General features: G+C 44.1%; 1 protein-coding gene across 1 annotated transcript in view; it reads right to left on the bottom strand.

The window, feature by feature from the left end:
* The window catches only part of LOC139536583 (activin receptor type-1B-like), a 40,847-nt gene that overhangs the window by 9,467 nt on the left and 8,585 nt on the right, over positions 1-22,795 (bottom strand). The window contains exon 2 of the mRNA XM_071337228.1: positions 82-327. Within this exon, the coding sequence (XP_071193329.1) occupies positions 82-327 (246 nt within the window). The remainder of the gene's footprint in view (positions 1-81; positions 328-22,795) is intronic.

Here is a 22,795-nt window from a genome sequence, read left to right as displayed (position 1 = left end):
CGCAACTCTGTGAACTATGTTTCAGACCCATGTCTTCTATGGCAGCAGATAGCCTATCCCTGTGGAATGTGTGGAGCTCACCAGAGGGAACTTTGAGGTTGAGGCTGTTGCAGTAGTTAGTGTAGCAGCAGTGTGTGTTGAGGAGGCCCTCAGCACTCAGGCAGTAGAAGGGCTGGCCCGGGGGTACCAGCTTATCCCGGGTGATGCAGATACGAATGTGCTGCTCTTGGCCGTCGATGAAGGACGTGGAGGCCATGCAGGCCCCATCCGTCTCACACTGGGAGCCAGTCTTCTGACACTGGGCCGTGGTACAGTTACACCACAAAGCTGCAAACAGAGAGAGACAGAGAGTATTTCAATATTTTGTAATTGCTTATGAAGTTGTGTCCGGCATTGACACATAAGTGACATTTTTTCACTCCTCCACTGTATGAGATGCAAGTTCATATCCAGCAGAGGGCTCTCAAAGACAGTAGCAGTGCCACCAAGCATAGGACTACAGACAAACAGATTAACGGTGTGTTCATTACATTTTTCCTCCAAATGAAAAAACACCACGACAGCGTAACACCCCTACCCTACAGAGGTGGTTCATCCCAGAAACAGTGTATCAACTGTAAATCAAAATGCACGACATCTTCAAGACACGTTCGGTGGCGGGCCACGAAACAATTGTGGCCATTTTATATGTCTCTGCCATTTATATTCTTGGATGGAGGGGCCTCCCGAGTGGTGTAGCGGTCTAAGGCACTGCATTTCAGTGCTTGAGGCGTCACTACAGACCCGTGTTCGATCCCAGGTTCTGTCACAACAGGCTGTGACCGGGTGTCCCATAGGGCAGTGCACAGTTGGCCCAGCGTCGTTCGGGTTACGGGAGGGGGCTTTACCTGGCTCATAGCGCTATTGCGGCAGACCGGGTGCCTGCAGACTGACTTCGGTCATCAGTTGAACAGTGTTTCCTCCGACACCAAGTGCGGGTGTTAAGGAGCATGGCTTGGCGGGTCATGTTTCGGAGGACGCATGACTCAAACTGTGCCTCTCCCGAGCCCATTTGGGCAGGCCGTGTAAGAGTTCTTTTTTTGGGGTCCTCTAATAGCGTAAAAATAATATTGAGCTGCACCCCCTTTTGCCCTCAGAACAGCCTCAATTCGTCGAGCCATGGACTCTACAAGGTGTTAAAAGCGTTCCACAGGGATGCTGACCCATGTTGACTCCAATGCTTCCCACAGTTGTCAAGTTGGCTGGATGTCATTTGGGTGGTGGACCATTCTTGATACACACAGGGAACTCGAGTGTGAAAAACCCAACAGCAGTGCAGTTCTTGACACACTCAAAGCTACTACCATACCCCGTTCAAAGGCACTCAAATCCTTTGTCTTGCCCTTTTAACCCTCAATGACACACATACACAATCCATGTCCTAATTGTCTCAAGGCTTTAAAAATCGTTCTTTAACCCGTCTCCTCCCCTTCATCTATACTGATTTAAAGTGGATTTAACAAGTGACATCAATAAGGGGTCATAGCTTTCACTTGGTCAGTTTAGGTTATGGATAGGGCAGGTGTTCGTAATGTTTTGTACACTCAGTGCATCTTGATTAGATAAGTATTCAACCCACTGAGTCAATATGTGTTTTTGGATAAGTCTAAGAGGTTTGCATACCTGGATAGTACATGATTTGCACATTATTATTTTTATTAATTCTTCAAGCTCTGTCAAGTTGGTTGTTGATCATTGCTAGACAGCCATTTTCAAGTCTTGCCGTAGATTTTCATGCCGATTTAAGTCAAAACTGTAACTAGGACCCTTAGGAACATTCAATGTAGTCTTGGTAAGCAACTCCAGTGTATATTTGGTCTTGTGTTTTAGGCTTTTGTTCTGCTGAAAGGTGAATTTGTCTCCCATTGTCTGTTGGACAGTAGACAGAACCAGGTTTTCCTCTAGGACTTTGTCTGTGCTTAGCTCTATCAGGCTACATTTCTTTTAATCCTAAATACCTCCCCAGTCCTTGTCGATGACGAGCATACCCATAACATGATGCAGCCACCACGCTTGAAAATACTGTATGAAGAGTGGTACTAAGTGACGTGTTGTGTTTAGGACAAAAAGTTTATTCCTTTGCCACATTTTTTTTTGCAGTATTACTTTAGTGTCTTATTGCAAACAGGATGCATGTTTTGGAATAATTTCACCATGCTCAAAGGGATATTCAGTGCCAGTATATTTTTTTTACTCGTCTATCAATAGGTGCCCTTCTTTGTGAGGTATTGGGCAAACTCCCTGGTCTTTGTTGTTGAACAACCATTATTGGCCACAGACTACATTTTTTACTCCCATACTTATTTAGGCTTGCCATTACAAAGGTGTTGAATACTTGACTCAAGACATTTCAGTTTTGTAAAAAATTCTAAAAACAAAATTCCCCTTTGACATTATGGGATAGTGTGTAGATCACAACATCTCAATCCAATTTAAATTCAGGGTGTAACAACAAAATGTGGAAAAAGTCCAGGTGTGTCAACTTGACTGGTACTGTATGTATGTATGTATGTATGTATGTATGTATGTATGTATGTATGTATGTATGTATGTATGTATGTATGTACAGTACCAGTCAAGTTGACACTCATTCAAGGGTTTTTCTTAATGTCTTACTATATGGTAGAATAATAGAGAAGACATCAAAACTATGAAACAACACATATGAAACCATGTTGTAACCAAAGTGTTAACCAAATCAAAATATATATATCCGCTAAAATGGATGGCACTGTGATACTTTACTCAGCAAACTGGATGCTATTTTGTAAATGACATCGCCGAAGTCAAGGATCGGTAGGATAGTCAGTTTTATGAGGGTATGTTTGGCGGCATGAGTGAAGGAGGCTTTGTTGCAAAATAGGAAGCCAATTCTAGATTTAATTTTGGATTGCTTAAAGTGAGTCGAGGGAGAGTTTACAGTCTAACCAGAAACCTAGGAATTTGTAGTTGTCCACATATTCTAAGTCAGAACCATCCAGAGTAGTGATGCTAGTCGGGCAGGCAGCAATATGTTGAAGAGCATGCACTTAAGTTTTACTAGCATTTAAAAGCAGTTGGAGGCCACGGAAGGTGTGCTGTATGGCGTTGAAGCTCGTTTGGAGGTTTGTTAGCAGTGTCCAAAGAAGGGCCAGATGTATACAGAATGGTGTCGTCTGTGTAGAGGTGGATCTGAGAATCACCTGCAGCATGAGTGACATCATTGATATATACAGAGAAAAGAATCAGCCCGAGAATTGAACCTTGTGGCACCCACATAGAGACTGCCAGAGGTCCGGACAGCAGGCCATCCGATTTGACACACTGAACTCTGTCAGAGAAGTAGTTGGTGAACCAGGCGAGGCAGTCATTTGAGAAACCAAGGCTGTTGAGTCTGCCAATAAGAATGTTGTGATTGACAGTCGAAAGCCTTAGCCAGGTCGATGAATACGGCTGCACAGTAATGTCTCTTATCGATGGAGGTTATAATATCGTTTAGGACCTTGAGCGTGGCTGAGGTGCACCCATGACCAGCTCGGAAACCAGATTGCATAGTGGAGAAGGTACGGTGGGATTCGAAATGGTCGGTGATCTGTTTATTAACTTGGCTTTCGAAGATTTTAGAAGGTGGATATAGGTCTATAACAGTTTGGGTCTAGAGTGTCTCCCCCTTTGAAGAGGGGGATGACCACGGCAGCTTTACAATCTTTGGGGATCTCAGACGATACAAAAGAGAGGTTGAATAGGCTAGTAATAGGGGTTGCAACAATTGCGGCAGATCATTTTAGGAAGAGAGAGGGTCCAGATTGTCTAGCCTAGCTGATTTGTAGGGATCCAGATTTTGCAGTTCTTTCAGAACATCAGCTGTCTGGATTTGGATGAAGGAGATCCTTAATGATTGTGTTAGATTGAGGGCATCTAGCTTAGATTGTAGGACGGCCTGGGTGTTAAGCATGTCCCAGTTTAGGTCACCTAACAGTACGAACTCTGAAGATAGATGGGGGGCAATCAATTCACATATGGTGTCCAGGGCACAACTGGGGGCCGAGGGGGGTCTATAATAAGTGGCAAAAGTGAGCAACTTGTTCTAGAAAGGTGGATTTTTAAATTAGAAGCTCGAATTGTTTGGGCACAGACCTGGATAGTATGACAGAACTCTGCAGGCTAACTCCTCCCCGTTTGACAGTTCTATCTTGTCGGAAAATTTTATAGTTTGGGATGGAAATTTCTGGATTTTTGGTGGCCTTCCTAAGCCAGGATTCAGACACGGCTAGGACATCCAGGTTAACCTCTAACACCAGAAAAACAAAGGAGGAGTAGGATAAGAGTACGGCTAAAGGCTAAAAGAACTGGTCGTCTAGTGCGTTTGGAACGGAGAGTAAAAGGAGCAGGTTTCTGGGTGCGGAAGAATAGATTCAAGGCATAATGTACAGACAAGGGTATGGTAGGATGTGAGTACAGTGGAGGTAGGCCTAGGCAATGAGTGACGATGAGAGGTTTTGTCTCTAGAGGCATCATTCAAGCCAGGTGCGGTCACCGCATGTGTGGGGGGTGGAACAGAAGGGCTAGCTAAGGCATATTGAGCAGTGCTGTAGGCTCTACAGTGAAATAAGACCAAAATGACTCACCAAAACAGCAATAGACGAGGCATATTGACATTAGGGAGAGGCATATGTAGCCGAGTGATCATAGGGTCCAGTGAATAGCTAGGCGAGCTGGAGGCACGGCAATTCAGACAGCTAGCATGCCGGGGCTAGCAGATGGGCCTCAGGGGGACGTCGCAGAGTCTGAAACCCCCTTGGACGGTTAGGTCTGCATACCAGTCGTGATGGATCGTCGGGGCTCCGTGTTGGTAGCAAAGGGTTCAGGCCAATTGGCAAAAGAGGTAATTGAAGCCCAGGGAATGCTTGATGGAATCTCTTCTGCTAGCCGGGAGATGGGCCTAGTTCGGGGCTAGCTCCAGGCTAACTGCTGCTTGCTTCGGGACAGAGACGTTAGACAGGAGTAGCCACTCGGATAGCAGCTAGCTAGCTGCGATGATCCGGAGTAAAGGTGCAGAGCTTGCGGTAGGAATCCAGAGAAATGGTAGAGAAAAGCAGTCCGATATGGTCTGGATAGATATCGCGCTGTGCAGGCTGGCAGAACTTGCCCGGGCAGAGGCTGCCAGTCCGCGTTAACGGTGATGACCGCTAGCAGTGGCTAACGGACTACTAGTTAGTAGCTAGTTAGCTGGCTAGCTTCTGAAGAAGGGGGTTCTGGTTCAAATGTGTGTAAATAGCAGATCCATACCACATTGGGTGAGGCGGGTTGCAGGAGAGTATGTTCCGTCCGTAGCTGGAAAATGAGATATATATATATATACATATATACACACACATACACTGCTCAAAAAAATAAAGGGAACACTAAAATAACACATCCTAGATCTGAATGAATGAAATATTATTAAATACTTTTTTCTTTACATAGTTGAATGTGCTGACAACAAAATCACACAAATTATCAATGTAAATCAAGTTTATCAACCCATGGAGGTCTGGATTTGGAGTCACACTCAAAATTAAAGTGGAAAACCACACTACAGGCTGATCCAACTTTGATGTAATGTCCTTAGAACAAGTCAAAATGAGGATCAGTAGTGTGTGTGGCCTCCACGTGCCTGTATGACCTCCCTACAATGCCTGGGCATGCTCCTGATGAGGTGGCGGATGGTCTCCTGAGGGATCTCCTCCCAGACCTGGACTAAAGCATCCACCAACTCCTGGACAGTCTGTGGTGCAACGTGGCGTTGGTGGATGGAGCGAGACATGATGTCCCAGATGTGCTCAATTGGATTCAGGTCTGGGGAACGGGCGGGCCAGTCCATAGCATCAATGCCTTTCTCTTGCAGGAACTGCTGACACACTCCAGCCACATGAGGTCTAGCATTGTCTTGCATTAGGAGGAACCCAGGGCCAACCGCACCAGCATATGGTCTCACAAGGGGTCTGAGGATCTCATCTCGGTACCTAATGGCAGTCAGGCTACCTCTGGCGAGCACATGGAGGGCTGTGCGGCCCCCCAAAGAAATGCCACCCCATACCATGACTGACCCACCGCCAAACCGGTCATGCTGGAGGATGTTGCAGGCAGCAGAACGTTCTCCACGGCGTCTCCAGACTGTCACGTCTGTCACATGTGCTCAGTGTGAACCAGCTTTCATCTGTGAAGAGCACAGGGCACCAGTGGCGAATTTGCCAATCTTGGTGTTCTCTGGCAAATGCCAAACGTCCTGCACGGTGTTGGGCTGTAAGCACAACCCACACCTGTGGACGTCGGGCCCTCATACCACCCTCATGGAGTCTGTTTCTGACCGTTTGAACAGACACATGCACATTTGTGACCTGCTGGAGGTCATTTTGCAGGGCTCTGGCAGTGCTCCTCCTGCTCCTCCTTGCACAAAGGCGGAGGTAGCGGTCCTGCTGCTGGGTTGTTGCCCTCCTACGGCCTCCTCCACGTCTCCTGATGTACTGGCCTGTCTCCTGGTAGCGCCTCCATGCTCTGGACACTACGCTGACAGACACAGCAAACCTTCTTGCCACAGCTCGCATTGATGTGCCATCCTGGATGAGCTGCACTACCTGAGCCACTTGTGTGGGTTGTAGACTCCGTCTCATGCTACCACTAGAGTGAAAGCACCGCCAGCATTCAAAAGTGACCAAAACATCAGCCAGGAAGCATAGGAACTGAGAAGTGGTCTGTGGTCACCACCTGCAGAACCACTCCTTTATTGGGGGTGTCTTGCTAATTGCCTATAATTTCCACCTGTTGTCTATTCCATTTGCACAACAGCATGTGAAATTTATTGTCAATCAGTGTTGCTTCCTAAGTGGACAGTTTGATTTCACAGAAGTGTGATTGACTTGGAGTTACATTGTGTTGTTTAAGTGTTCCCTTTATTTATTTGAGCAGTATATACACACACACACACACACACACACACACACACACACACACACACACACACACACACACACACACACACACACACACACACACACACACACACACACACACACACACACACACACACACACACACACACACACACACACACACACACACACACACACACACACACACACGGGGAGAACAAGTATTTGATAACCTGCAAAATCGGCAGTGTTTCCTACTTACAAGCATGTAGAGGTCTGTAATTTTTATCATAGGTACAATTCAACTGTGAGAGACGGAATCTAAAACAAAAATCCAGAAAATCACATTGTACGATTTTTAAGTAATTAATTTGCATTTTATTGCATGACATAAATATTTGATCACCTACCAACCAGTAAGAATTCCGGCTCTCACAGACCAGTCTCAAAGTAAACCATTAGTAACACACTACGCCGTCATGGATTAAAATCCTGCAGCGCACGCAAGGTCCCCCTGCTCAAGCCAGCACATGTCCAGGCCCGTCTGAAGTTTGCCAATGACCATCTGGATGATCCAGAGGAGGAATGGGAGAAGGTCATGTGGTCTGATGAGACAAAAATAGAGCTTTTTGGTCTAAACTCCACTCGCCGTGTTTGGAGGAAGAAGAAGGATGAGTACAACCCCAAAAACACCATCCCAACCGTGAAGCATGGAGGTGGAAACATCATTCTTTGGGGATGCTTTTCTGCAAAGGGGACAGGACGACTGCACCGTATTGAGGGGAGGATGGATGGGGCCATGTATCGCGAGATCTTGGCCAACAACCTCCTTCCCTCAGTAAGAGCATTGAAGATGGGTCGTGGCTGGGTCTTCCAAAATGACAACGACCCGAAACACACAGCCAGGGCAACTAAGGAGTGGCTCCGTAGGAAGCATCTCAAGGTCCTGGAGTGGCCTAGCCAGTCTCCAGACCTGAACCCAATAGAAAATCTTTGGAGGGAGCTGAAAGTCCGTATTGCCCAGTGACAGCCCCGAAACCTGAAGGATCTGGAGAAGGTCTGTATGGAGGAGTGGGCCAAAATCCCTGCTGCAGTGTGTGCAAACCTGGTCAAGAACTACAGGAAACGTATGATCTCTGTAATTGCAAACAAAGGTTTCTGTACCAAATATTAAGTTCTGCTTTTCTGATGTATCAAATACTTATGTCATGCAATAAAATGCAAATTAATTACTTAAAAATCATACAATGTGATTATCTGGATTTTTGAAGTGTACCTATGATAAAAATTACAGACCTCTACATGCTTTGTAAGTAGGAAAACCTGCAAAATCGTCAGTGTTTCAAATACTTGTTCTCCCCACTGTATGTATGTATGTATGTATATATATATATATATAAATATATATATATATGTATGAAGAAAAACGATATATACAAGGGACGGGACAAGACAATCAAAACAGACATCCCCACTGCTACACCATCTTGGATATGATGACAGCTTTGCACACTTAGCATTCTGTCAACCAGCTTCATCTGGAATGCTTTTCCAACAGTCTTGAAGGAGTTCCCACATATGCTGAGCACTTGTTGGCTGCTTTTCCTTCACTCTGCAGTCCAACTCATCCCAAACCATCTCAATAGGGTTGAGGTCAGGTGATTGTGGAGGCCAGGTCATCTGATGCAGCACTGTCACTCGCCTTCTTGGTCAAATAGCCCTTACACAGCCTGGAGGTGTGTTGGGTCAGTGTCCTGTTGAAAAACAAATTATAGTCCCACTAAGCGCAAACAAGATGGGATGGCGTATCGCTGCAGAATGCAAAATTACTGTAGTCCTCAGAGTAGACTGCTATGGTTCTTTTGCTCCTGCATGCATTGGAGCATGTGCAAAGGGGAGTTCCTTCTAGTAGGTCACACCTGCAGAATTGTGTGGTCTGGTAGACCATACTCCTCCTGAATGCCTTCGAGTCTCTGCATGGCTGGGATGGAGTGTCCGAAGTGGGTGACAACCTACAACCCTCTGACTCCAGGCCATCATGTACAACAAGTTGCAGTGTGTGTGCACTTCAACTGAGGTCTGGCATCTCCACTAGCCGCATCCCTTTACCATGTTTGCGCCACTGTCGTGTAGCACCAGTATCAGTCTCAACGTCAATAGCCCACACCTGTAACATCTAAAGGAAGAGGTTGCCGATGTATTCTCCTGTGTGGGATCTGGTCATGGCTTTGACATTAAAGACTACCTGGACTGTGTTTCAGTCCTTGAAGTGAACAGTTAAACTCAGAGCTTCTGTGGACTCCAACCAGAAATCTGTTGTGAATGCTATACTGTCGCCATCATTTTCAAATGGACAGAACTAGTTTTAATCTTCTCCACTACCTTGCTATGTACTTGAATCAGCTTTTCTGTGTGATAAAATATATTTGACTTTAGAGTGCATCTGGGTTCTGCTTCAGTCAGCAGCCCCCGAAATCAAACACCTTCAACCACGTTGAATGGTTGGACGTCTATGGCTATCATCTCCTTCACCTTTTGTTCATGTTTTTTTGCCTTAGGATCTGAAGGCCCCTCCATTTCTGTGTTTTGTCAAATATTTGTAGCAGGGTGAGCTGCAGTGTTGCTGGGGAAGAACTTATTCTCTGTGCATTTGTCCCTGTGTCTCTCCGTAGGCATTGTTGCGTCTCAGTTTCAGGTGAGCCTACAAATTGCTTGTGTTCTTGGGGGGGGGGTCGTGTTTCGGAGGATGCATGGCTCTAGACCTTCGCATCTCACGAGTCCGTACGGGAGCTGCAGCGATGGGACAAGACCGTAACTACCAATTGGATATCATGAAATTGGGGCGAAAAAGTAAAGTACAACTATTTTGCATTATTATTAACTTGTAGTTTTTACAAAATGAGAGCATTGCTGTTTGCTTATTGTCATTCAGTGTATTCCAAAATTTGATAAATACTACATGTGTACACATTATTAATGAAACATGATTTATGGAAATGGATAATTAAATACAGTAGGCAAAATACAGATAGATTGCTAGATATAATACTTCTAATTGATTAGGCAAGATTTGCATTTGTGCCCTAAAAAGGTTAGGAGATTCCAGCAAAACATTTACCTAGGCTCTGAAGAATAAGCTGCCTCATGCTAGCCAGCTGGACATCAACATACATGTACTTAGCTATGTTTTCATCAATTGTAGGGTTGTAGCCACTGATTTCTGGTAGTTGTCACTTGAAAATAATAATAATAATCAAAATCACAAAATTTGCTGCTGGCACAACGCTGCCTCTCGCCTTCAAGCATTGCCTGAGTGAACGGCGTCAAGTACCTCCACACAACTAGCTAGCTGGCTAGTGCTCGTCATGGAAATGGGGTGCCAAAACATGAATTTGGGCCAGTCCCTGGCCTGAGAAATGACAACCCATACATCAAAATGTAGCAATGAAGTGCTACTTTGTAAACTTCTGTGTTTTTTCAGTGTCTCTGAATTTTTTTTCTCGCAATGAGCACATATAACAAACCAGATTTGGCAGGTTGAGGTTTCTTAGCACGGCAATTGCTTTACACCCTACTATGACACTTCACGGAACAGTATATGGTCAGTGCACATTTTTGGCACTTTGAGCTGGCAAGCTTATATTTACTGAACACTCACCATAGTTCGTCACTCTCCTCTCCGACTGGTGTAGTTACGTTGGGTGTCCAGTCTTGCTGTAGCGCGCCAAGGCAAGATAGGCGAATAGCCATGTAAAGAGTGCCAGCGCCCTCTTCAAGACATAATAATGAAATTGAACAATAAAAAAGTCAAATTCTATAAAGAACAGCTTTTTTGAGCGTTTTCTTCACATTTTACATCGGTCCTTTTCGGTGGATTAACCTAAACGCGGATAAAGTATATCCTAAAAGGATAATATCAGCAGATAATAAATCGGTTGGGCTCTATTTTATTTGATAAGATTATATTTTGTACAATAAAAAAACATACAAAACAACAAACAGATGCATACAAACATACATCCACAACATCACCCTTGCCCAGACCCACCTGCTCACATCTCCAGTCTCCGCATCACTCTCAGCCACATGGCCTCAAACTGCACCATTTTGTTTCTCTCCGTTGCCCACGCATGTTCAACATTTAGACAATAAAGCAACTTTTAGATAAAGCACCAGACAACTTTCTAACTCCGCCCATGACTTTTGGACTTTATAGCATTCCCAGAAGGCAAGGATTACAGGGTCATTGTTAATTTTACACTTAAGACATGACTCTGCCGTTGTGCTGTAGAATTAGTCTCGAGTAATAAATTATATGAGTTTATACTGGATTAAGCATACATTTTCATTAACTGTAATTTCATTAGTTATTGTCGGGCTCTATTTTGAATGACAAGCAATTTTACAAATTCTTGCACATGCAGACATCAACAGAAAGCTCAAAGACACCTTGGTCATTTGATACTCTGAACATACAGGCTCTATAAAAATGTAAACACATGGGGGAAGTGAAGTTCAAAAGACAAAAGGTCGATGTGTTTAATGCTGACAGCTTGCTTTTAAATAGTGGTGCTCTACTGACAGTGTTACTGTAGTCAAAAATGGACTTTGCCCATACAATTTCATAATCCTTCATCTTGTGACATCATACTGGTCCTTTGTCTGGCAATTACAGGGAATTTGACCAACCCAGACTGAGATCATTGGGGGTAGGGGAGTGAACCCAGGATGTAGTGGTGGGGGTGGGGCAGTACTAAAAGGGGGAACTCCTACATTTCGGGGAGATTGCTGTCGGTTGTGGAGGTTTGGGATTAGCCCCAACCTAGAGGAGATGGTAGGGGGGAATTAAGGGCAGAGAAGGGGGGAGGGGTTTGAGGGGTGCCACAGTAGCATTCAAGGTTTTTTAATCCCCAGCAGCAATTACGTTTTTATGGGAGGTAGGCTTTGGTGGGTTTTTGGGAAGGGGATGGGGTTGTAGTAGTGGTTTGTACAGAGGACGGGGTTGACTCGTGAGCAGCTGTGGCCGTCATTACTCAGTCTAGACGGTGACTGCCAAAGTAAAATTTGGAATAATTGAAATTTATTGGGGCACCGAGGCTAACACGGTGTGAAAGGATCCATTTGCATGACCAAGTGAAGTTCATAGGAACATGTCAAATTGGATGTCAAACGAAAGCTAAGATCCTATAATTTCTCAAAATAAAAAGGCATATTTCGGAAAGTCTTCAGATACCTTGACTTTATGTTACAGCCCTATTCGAAAATATATTAAATTGTTTCCCCCCCTAAATCTCAAGTATTCAGACCCTTTACTCAGTACTTTGTTGAAGCACCCTTGGTGGCGATTACAGCCTTTGAGTCTTTTTGGGTATGACGCTACAAGCTTGGCACACCTGTATTTGGAGAGTTTCTCCCATTCTTATCTGTCAGGTTGGATGGGGAGTGTTGCTGCACAGCTATTTTTAAGTCTCTCCAGAGATGTTAGATCGGGTTCAAGTCCGGGACTTGTCCCGAAGCTACTCCTGCGTTGTCTTGGCTGTGTGCTTAGGGTCGCAGTCCTGTTGGAAGGTGAACCTTCGCCCCAGTCTGAGGTCCTGAGCAGGTTTTCATCAAGGATCTCCCTGTGCTTTGCTCCGTTCAGTCCCTGCCACTGAAAAACATCCCCACAACATGATGCCGCCACCCCCATGCTTCACCGTTCACTTGGCATTCAGGCCAAAGAGTTCAATCTTGTTTCTCATGGTCTGAGAGTCCTTTAGGTGCCTTTTGGCAAACTCCAAGCGGGCGGTCATGTGCCTTTTACTGAAGAGTGGCTTCTGTCTGGCCACTACACCATAAAAGGCCTGATTGGTGGAGCGCTGTAGAGATGGTTGTCTTTCTGGAAGGTTCTCTCATCTCCACAGAGGAACTTGAGAACTCCGTCATGGGGACCATGGGGTTCTTGGTCACCTCCCTGACCAAGACCCTTTTCCCCACAATTGCTCAGTTTGGCTGGGCCGCCAGCTCTAGGAAGAGTATTGGTGGTTCCAAACTTCTTCCATTTAAGACTGATGGAGGCCACTGTATTCTTGGGGACCTTCAATGCTGCAGAAATGTTTTGGTACCCTTCCCCAGATCTGTGCCACAATACAATCTGTCTTGGAGCTCTATGGACAATTCCTTCGACCTCATTGCTTGGTTTTTGCTCTGACATGCACTGTCAACTAAGGGACCTTATATAGGCAAGTGTGTGCCTTTTGAAATCATGTCCAATCACCACAGGTGGACTCCAATCAAGTTTTAGAAACATCAAGGATGATCAATGGAAACAGGATGCACCTGAGCTCAATTTCACATAGCAAAGGGTATGAATACTCATGTAAATAAGGCATGTTTTTTTTTATTTTTATACATTTGCAAAAAATTCTAAAAACCTGTTTTTGCTTTGTCGTTATGGGGTATTGTGTGTAGATTGCTGAGGAAATTGTTTTATTTAATCAATTTCAGAATAAGGCAGTAACGTAACAAAATGTGGAAAAAGTCAAGGGGTCTGAATACTTTCCGAAGGCACTGTATATATTTTTTGGGGCATAAGCAAAGGCTTTAATTTCTGGTCAAACAAATGGAAAAGTTTTAAAATATATCTACCGGGGGAATATAATCCATCCACCTGACGTGGCATATCAAGAAGCTGATTAAACAGTATGATCATTACACAGGTGCACCTTGTGCTGGGGACAATAAAAGGCCACTCGGTGCCGTTTTGTCACAACAAAATAGTTAAAAAGGTAGTCCTTGTGCATAGAGGGGCCGCAGTTGCTCCCGGGTCTGCAGACCCACATCCACACAGTGAGCAAAACATTTGTGCCCCACACCCCCCCCCCCCCTTGTTTTAGAGTAAATTTTTTGCAATGGCTGTAGAGAAAATGTCACAGTTTAAAAGAAAGTTTATTGCAATTCTACACATTTTGCCATAGGGTGGAGAGAAAAGTCCCCCCCCCCCCCCCCGGCCAGTAATTCGACAAATGATAACAAGTTTAGATAGCTGGCTGCTAAACTAACTCCCAACATTTTTGACATGGGCTAATTGAGAAAATCTGCTGATGCACGACCCCATTTAAAAAATTGCACCTTGTGTATTCTACTATTCTAACTTGCAACAATAAGTTGAGACCCCAAAAAACTGAATAAGCTTAATGTTGATAGAAGCCTAATTGAAAGTGTAACTAGAACCCTGAAAATATAAGGCTTCAAAAACATGAATGGCTAAAGTAGTGAGAAATGAAAGGGGATTATTACTTGCTGTAGGTAGTGTAGTTAAGTGCTGATACTCTAGACGAGGAGGGAGGAAAGAGCACCAGGCGAGGCAGGCAGCACCCAGACAGGGAACAACTGATTAAGACACCCAGACGCCACCACACAGAAAACACACTCTACTCACCCTATCCTCCCCCTCCCCGACTATCCCACTCGGATCGATACAGAGGATGTGTGTGTGTGCACATGCTCCTGTTATTGTATCTGTGCTCAGTCTTCTGATTCTAGTTGGCTTTCTAAACATAGGTGCAGTGATCTCAGATAAGCACGCAGTGTGTTCCTCGCATGGTACTTAGTCCGTGAGAATGTGGGGAGGCATGTTAACATTCATGTGATGGAATGGCCATTTGCCATGTTGGGTCAGTGTTTGGTTGAAGAATGATTGGGAAGCAAGAGAGAAAACTGCAAGCCTGAGAAACTGCAGCATCAGAAAACATGCTAATTTGATCGGTGAGAAGAACATGTAGGTTATGCTGGAACAAAATATATGTTTCCATGTCAACATACTTTGATCAATCAAGGCCAGAGCGAGGTCTGTTCAAAATAGTTCCCATTTTTTTAATACAGACAGTAAAACCAGATACATAACAGGCAGGCAGCCCAAACTTGTGAGTACTTGATTTGATTTCCCCCCCTGGTTATAGTGCCCATGGGAGACTGGCCTCAGATACTCAGAGCCTTGACACGGGAGTCCTTGGAGACAGGATGCAGCGTGTCAATTTGAGACAGAGAAAAAAAACATTGAAAAAAAACATTGAAAAATCAATGAGCGACTACAGAAGAAGAGTAGATAATGCAGTTGATAGAAATTAGATAAAGAGGTCTGTTTTCCCCTCAACTTACTGAATGACTCATTTGGTAAAAGATATGCATTTGTAAAATGCTTATAGCATTAGCCTCTCTCTCAATATAATTACGTGCCTGTTTTGTAGATCCCATGAACTGTGCTTAATCTTACTACACAGTCCAGCTCATCCTCAGTCTAAAATACTTCCCTTTCCACGTATCACAAACCCAGGGAACGAGAGTTGGTCACTCTCAGTGTAACCTCTTCTTTAAACATCTCAATCATACCGTTTCACAAACAATTCCCTGTTTGTCTTTAAGCTTGTTTACTCTGATGCTCTTTATCAACAAGGATGTACATGCCGAGTTGTAAAGGCCAGGGATTTTTCATATTTTCAAAAGAGCCCTGAAGTGAAGGAACCTTCTCACCCCCCAACCTTGAAACAAGGTACAGCTGTGGTTTAGAGTTTCTCCTGGGCTTGAGTGGTTAAGCAAAGTAATTTGGAGGCTTTTATTTGGTGTGGTATAGATATTAACACACAAATATGCCTGTTTGGGTCTGTCAGTTACAGCTACTAGGCTGTGAGAGTATAGGGACTATTCTCATCTACTTCGGGGGGGTGATCCAAATCATCTTGAGTTCCACAAAATGTTTATAATACTTCCAGATGATTTGAACATGAAGCGTGAAAATGCTAATATACAGTTGAAGTCGGAAGTTTACATACACCTTAGGCAAATACATTTCAACTCAGTTTCACAATTCCTGACATTTAATCCTAGTAAAAATTCACTGTCTTAAGATCACCACTTTATTTTAAGAAAGTGAAATGTCAGAATAATAGTAGAGAGAATGATTTATTTCAGCTTTTATTTCTTTCTTTCATCACATCCCCAATGGGTCAGAAGTTTACATACACTCAATTAGTATTTGGTAGCATTGCCTTTAAATTGTTTAACTTGGTTCAAATGTTTTGGGTAGCCTTCCACAAGCTTCCCACAATAAGTTGGGTGAATTTTGGCCCGTCCCTCCTGACAGAGCTGGCGTAACTGATTCAGGTTTGTAGGCCTCCTTGCTCGCACACGCTATTTCAGTTCTGCCCACAAATGTTCTATAGGATTGAGGTCAGGGCTTTGTGATGGCCACTCCAATACCTTGACTTTGTTGTCCTTAAGCCATTTTGCCACAACTTTGGAAGTATGCTTGGGGTCATTGTCCATTTGGAAGACCCATTTGCAACCAAGCTTTAACTTCCTGACATGTTGTTTCAATATATCCACATTATTTTCCTGCCTCATGATGCCATCTATTTTGTGAAGTGCACCAATCCCTCCTGCAGCAAAGCACCCCCACAACATGATGCTGCCACCCCCGTGCTTCACGGTTGGGATGGTGTTCTTCGGCTTGCAGGCCTCCCCAAACATAACGATGGTCATTATGGACAAACAGTTCTATTTTTGTTTCATCAGACCAGAGGACATTTCTCCAAAAAGTACGATCTTTGTCCCCAGGTGCAGATGCAAACCGTAGTCTGGCTTTTTTATGGTGGTTTTGGAGCAGTGGCTTCTTCCTTGCTGAGCGGCCTTCCAGGTTATGTCGATATAGGACTTGTTTTACTGTGGATATAGATACCTTTGTACCCGTTTCCTCCAGCATCTTCACAAGGTCCTTAGCTGTTGTTCTGGGATTGATTTGCACTTTTCGCACCAAAGTACATTCATCTCTAGGAGACAGAACGCGTTTCCTTCCTGAGCGGTATGACGCCTGTGTGGTCCCATGGTGTTTATACTTGCATACTATTGTTTGTACAGATGAACGTGGTACCTTCAGGCATTTGGAAATTGCTCCCAAGGAAGAACCAGACTTGTTGAGGTCAACAAAAGAAATCTGGGGTCATGGCTGATTTCTTTTGATTTTCCCATGATGTCAAGCAAAGAGGCACTGAGTGAAGGTAGGCCTTGAAATACATCCACAGGTACACCTCCAATTGACTCAAATTATGTCAATTAGCCTTTAATGACTCCAACCTAAGTGTATGTAAACTTTCAACTTCAACTGTTTAGGTGCATTGTACTTGTGCCAAAAATAAGTTAGCGTTTGAAACACTGGTCAGGTAAACAAAACCAAAGCATGGGTTGCTGTCATACCTTGTCCATAGACTTCTTACAGGGTAAGGAAACCAATATATAATTTTGTAATTTGGGTGAACCAATTTTCGGTCAGAACCTGGTAATATCAAGATGTAGAATGGGACATAAACCTAACAACTTCAATCACTAATTTCCCCCCAAAAAACACACACGATTCACTGGGAATGCATTACATAGGATGAAGAAACGATATTCTGAGACTCCACTCCATACTAATTGTTAAACATAGAGAACTAGCACCGGAGGGGATGGCTGCCATTTTACTGGCTCCTAACCAACTTTGCTGTTTTGTTAGTTAAAAAAAAGAAGAAGCTGTAGCTCATTTTGTACACAATGTTGCTGCTACCGTCTCTTATGACCGAAAAGCGCTTCTGGACATCAGAACAGAGATTACTCACCTCGAACTGGATTAAGATTTTTTCTTTAATGAGTCCAACGCGAAGGATATACTGCTTCCCGGAGACCAGGCCCTCATCCCAGTCATTCGAATGAAGAAAATAAATACAGAGGGCGGAGGTCTGGGTGCCTTGCGAGAATTTGTTGGGAGTGAGTAAACCACCACTACACTCTGTATTATTGGCCAACGTGCAATCATTGGAAAACAAACTGGACGATCTACAATTAAGAATATCCTACCAACGGGACATTAAAAACTGTAATATCTTATGTTCCACCAAGACTTGGCTGAACGACGACACGGATTATATAGAGCTGGCTGGTTTTCGGCAGGACAGAGCAGCTACGTCTGGTAAGACGTGGGGCGGGGGTGTCTCTATTTGTCAATACCTGCTGGTGTGCGATGTCTACTATTAAAGAAATCTCGAAGTATTGCTCGTCTCAGAGTATTGCTCAGAGCTGTAGACCACACTATCTATTTACCACCACAAACCGATGCTGGCACTAAGGCCGCACTCAATGAGTTGCATAAGGCCATAAGCAAACAAGAAAATGCTCATCCAGAAGCATTTGGGCGGGGATTTTAATGCAGGCAAACTTAAATCCGTTTCACCTCATTTCTACCAGCATGTCGCATGTGCAACCAGAGGAAAAAACCTCGTCATGACGTTACCCTCTTTGGGTACAGCGAGCACAATCCCCCTCTCTCTGTCTCCTACAACCAGGCTGCTGTGGTCAGAGAGAGGTCGTACATTCCTGGAGGAGATTCTCTCTCTATACTGTGGCCATGAGGAGATAGTGAGTTTTCATAGAGAGAACAAAGGAATTTCTTCCACCTCACTTGAGGTCCGAACAACATTTATGTTCTGGAGGAGGTATAAAAGATCGGAGAAGAATCCAGCGACGAACTGGTCCGTTTGGTACAATTTTGTGAAACTCATGAGACAATACGGCCACATTACCATAACGCTGTTTATAGAATAGCCTCAGTTATGAGGCTTACATCTAATTGTTGTATAAGATGAATGAGTGAGGATGATACTGTTTGTGAAAATGTGTAATGTGACTTTGGACTGTTTAATGAAGGAAACTCCAATTCCCTTTGGAGTTTAACTAAATCAGAGGACCGCCCATGAGCACAGTTATGGTCGGGCATCATGGGACAGGCCCTTTTCTGCTCTTCTGATTAAAACCCCCACCCGGGTTTTCTATCAGCAGACCAGCTTACCTCGATAACGAGAGGGCCAAGGTTTGAGAGGAGACCGAGCTTACCTCAATTACGAGATGGCTAAAGGTTACAGACCAGCTTACCACGAGAGGGCCAAGGTTTGAGTAGAGACCATAAACCTAAGGTTTGAGTAGATGGCTGAATCTTTTAACCATACCACGTGGTTAAACTCTTAGACTATCGATACCGACAGAATAAGAACAAGTCTTTGATATTAATTACTAGTCTGCAGCTAGGAATTCGATATTATTGAACGCGAAGACCGACAACCGCCGAAACATCCATTCTATAACGACATGAATGAATGAATGTCACTCTGAACTATCCATTCTAACCACGACAGAAAGAGAGCGGACAAACACTCCAACAGAAACAAACTTTTCAACAGAGATCCCGACGACACACTGAGCGTAAATATATATATTGATTGCAATTATTCCCGAATGAGTGAAGGTTCATGTGCAAAGGATTCGCATTTCAATTGTTATAATTATCAACTGTGTGTTGTCTTCTCAGTCGACCCCCACTTCCCTTTTGTACACCAAGCCGCGATGCCGGTTTGCCATCCCCCTATCATTTGCCATCCCCCTATCATTTGCCATCCCCCCGCGATGCCATCCCCCTATCATTTCTTTGTAAACATATCTATTTTGTTTGTTTGTGTGATGCATTTCTGTGAATTACTTAGTAAATAAATGATTTTAAGACAATTGATGTATGGATGACTCATAGTGAAGACTGGGTTCGTGCAGATAACCAACAATTTACGACGTTTGGAATGAGACTAACGTGAGGTAAATAATAATTCATTAAATCAGAAGACTAAGTGATCAGATATCAAAATATCTGAAAGTTATTAGGAAAATTATAACTTTATAATCTGAATATTTTCCTTGGTGCCCGACTTCCTAGTTAATTACAGTTACATGATTAATCAGTTTAATCGCGTGGTAATAATTACATAGTTATTTGATAAATAAATGTAAATAAATAAGTCTTCAGTTCTAATGATGCCAAAGACACGACACTCTAGACCACCTTTACGCCACACACAGAGACACATACAAAGCTCTCCCTCCATTTGGTAAATCTGACCATAATTCTATTTTCCTGATTCCTGCTTACAAGCAAAAACTAAAGCATGAAGTACCATTGACTCGCTCAATACAGAAGTGGTCAGATGATGCGGATTCTATACTACAGGACTGTTTTGCTAGCACAGACCGGAATATGTTCCTGGATTCATCCAATGGCATTGAGGAGTATACCACCTCAGTCACCGGCTTCATCAATAAGTGCATCAACGACGTCCTCCCATTTCCCAACCAGAAGCCATGGATTACAGTGAACATCCGCACCGAATCTAAAGGCTAGAGCTTCCGCTTTCAAGGAGCGGGACACTAATCCGGACGCTTATAAGAAATCCCGCGTTGCCCTCAGACGAACTTTCAAACAGACAGAGCGTCAAAACACGACTAAGATTGAATCCTACTACACCGGCGGACTGACACTCATCGGATGTGGCAGGCTTGAAAACTATTATGGACTACAAAGGGAAACCCAGCCATGAGCTACCCAGTGACGGGAGCCTACCAGAAAAGCTAAATGCCTTTTATGCTCGCTTTGAGGCAAGAAACACTGCATGAGAGCACCAGCTGTTCCAGACGACTATGTGATCATGCTCTCCGTAGCCAATGTAAGCAAGACCTTTAAACTATGGATGCACCGATATGACATTTTTGGTCGATACAATAGTTATCACACACACACACACACACGCACGCAGCGGTCTAAGGCACTGCATCTCAGTGCAAGAAGCGTCACTACAGTCCCTGGCTTGAATCCAGGTTGTATCACTTCCGGCCGTGATTGAGAGTCCCATAGGGCGGTGCACAATTGGCCCAGCATCGTCCGGGTTTGGCCGGAGTAGGCCGTCATTATAAATAAGAATTTGTTCTTACCTGACTTTCCTAATTAAATAAAGGTTACACACACAAAAAAGTTATTATGTTGGCATTTATGCATGTCCCCATTACCAGTAAAACCAAAATCCATTTATTTCACTTACTTGCTGTTTCATTATTAATTTGTTCAGTCGTTTCATTCTCAACAAGGATTTCATCATACATGTCAAGCAGTGAAGTTTCAGCTCCGTCTGTCCGTGGCCCCTCTTCCTCGGTGGGCACTGTCACCGTGTCCGTTTCTATCTTGTCCAGCTGCGTATGTAACATTTCACGTAAACCAAGTTTCTTGTCTGCATCGAAGTAGCGGCCCTTGTACCTAGCATTGAGCATGGTAGCGACACAGTAGAGGGTCAGAGAGAATGCCACCAAATTGCTTGTTCACAGCCTCAAGTACTTTTGTAAGTTAACCCCACGGTTTGTGTCAGCAGTTTTGTTGAGCACACGTTTCAACACAATGGCAGAGGGTATCACGTCTGCTGCAGACGCAGTTGATTATCTTATTTCTCGAGTCAGTTGTTCGAATGGCGCTAGGAGTGTGTTCGTATTTCCAAGTTTCAAACATGTTCTCAAATGCAATTGAAAATGGCAGCAGTGGTATGAGAACCAGCACATTCTTGAGCATGCAATACAGCTTTCCTCAGTACAAAATCCTTGTCGACCCACTGTGCTGTCACACTCAGCATGCTCATGGGGCTGACGTCGCTGGCCCAAATGTCAGTCGTGAAGCTAATAGCAGCGACACCCATAGCAAGTAGCTCATGGATGTGATTCAACAATACTGTGTAACTCCAGTAGGGCAACATCTGAAAAACAGCACCGACTCGTAGTGTGTACCGGTGCTCAAACAGTCGGCGAAAGCCAACATCATCCACAACAGAGAACGGTTGATGGCGCCGAAGAACATGGCTTACGTTTTACTTTCTCCCAACCAATTGTGCTATTTTGTTAGTTTTTTTGTGCAACTTATTATGTACATAATGTTGCTGCTATCGACTCTTATGACCGAAAATAACTTCTGGACATGAGAACAGCGATTACTCACCGCGGACTGGAAGAAACGTTTTCCTTTAACGAGTCCGACGAGAAGGATATCCTGCTTTCACTCTAACAGGCCCAGATCCACGCCTTTTGCGTGAAGAAAAGACGCAGGAAAAGGGGCCGCAGATCGGGCAGCCTTCTGAGAATCCATAGGCGAGCGAGTAAACTCCCATTGCCATTAGTTCTTCTTGCTAACGTGCAATCATTGGAAAATAAAATTCATGACCTACGATTAAGCTTATCCTACCAACGGGACATCAAAAACTGTAACATATTATGTTTCACTGAGACGTGGCTGAACGACAATATAGAACTGGCGGGATTTTCCATGCTCCGGCAGAAACCGAGACGCTACCTCTGGTAAGAAGAGGGGTGGGGTGTGTGTCTATTTGTCAATAACAGCTGGTGCGCGATGTTTAATATTAAAGAAGTCTCAAGGTATTGATCACCTGAGGTAGAGTACCTTATGATAAGCTGTAGACCATCTAACAAGAGAGTTCTCATCTCTATTATTCGTAGCCGTCTATTTACTACCACAGAACTAAGCTGGCACTAAGACCGCTCTCAACGAACTCTTTAAGGTCATAAGCAAACAAGAAAATGCTCGCCCAGAAGCAGTGCTCCTAGTGGCCGGGGACTTTAATGCAGACAAACTTAAAAATCAGTTTTACCAGCATGTCACATGTGCAACCAGAGAAAAAAAATATCCACACGGTGGATTTACTCCACACAGAGCTCTCCCCCGCCCTCCATTTGGCAAATCTGACCATAATTCTATCCTTCTTCTATCCTGCTTACACGCAAAAACTAAAGCAGGAAGTACCAGTGACTCACTCAATACGGAAGTGGTCAGATGCTACACTACAGGACTGTTTTGCTAGCACAGACTGGAATATGTTCCAGGTTTCATCCAATGGCATTGAGGAGTACACCACCTCAGTCATCGGCTTCATCAGTAAATGCGTCGACGACGTCGTCCCCACAGTGACTGTACGTACATATCC

Source organism: Salvelinus alpinus, chromosome 12 (assembly GCF_045679555.1).
Source record: "Salvelinus alpinus chromosome 12, SLU_Salpinus.1, whole genome shotgun sequence".
Taxonomy (NCBI): domain Eukaryota; kingdom Metazoa; phylum Chordata; class Actinopteri; order Salmoniformes; family Salmonidae; genus Salvelinus; species Salvelinus alpinus.
This window is presented reverse-complemented; position numbering and strand designations above follow the sequence as displayed.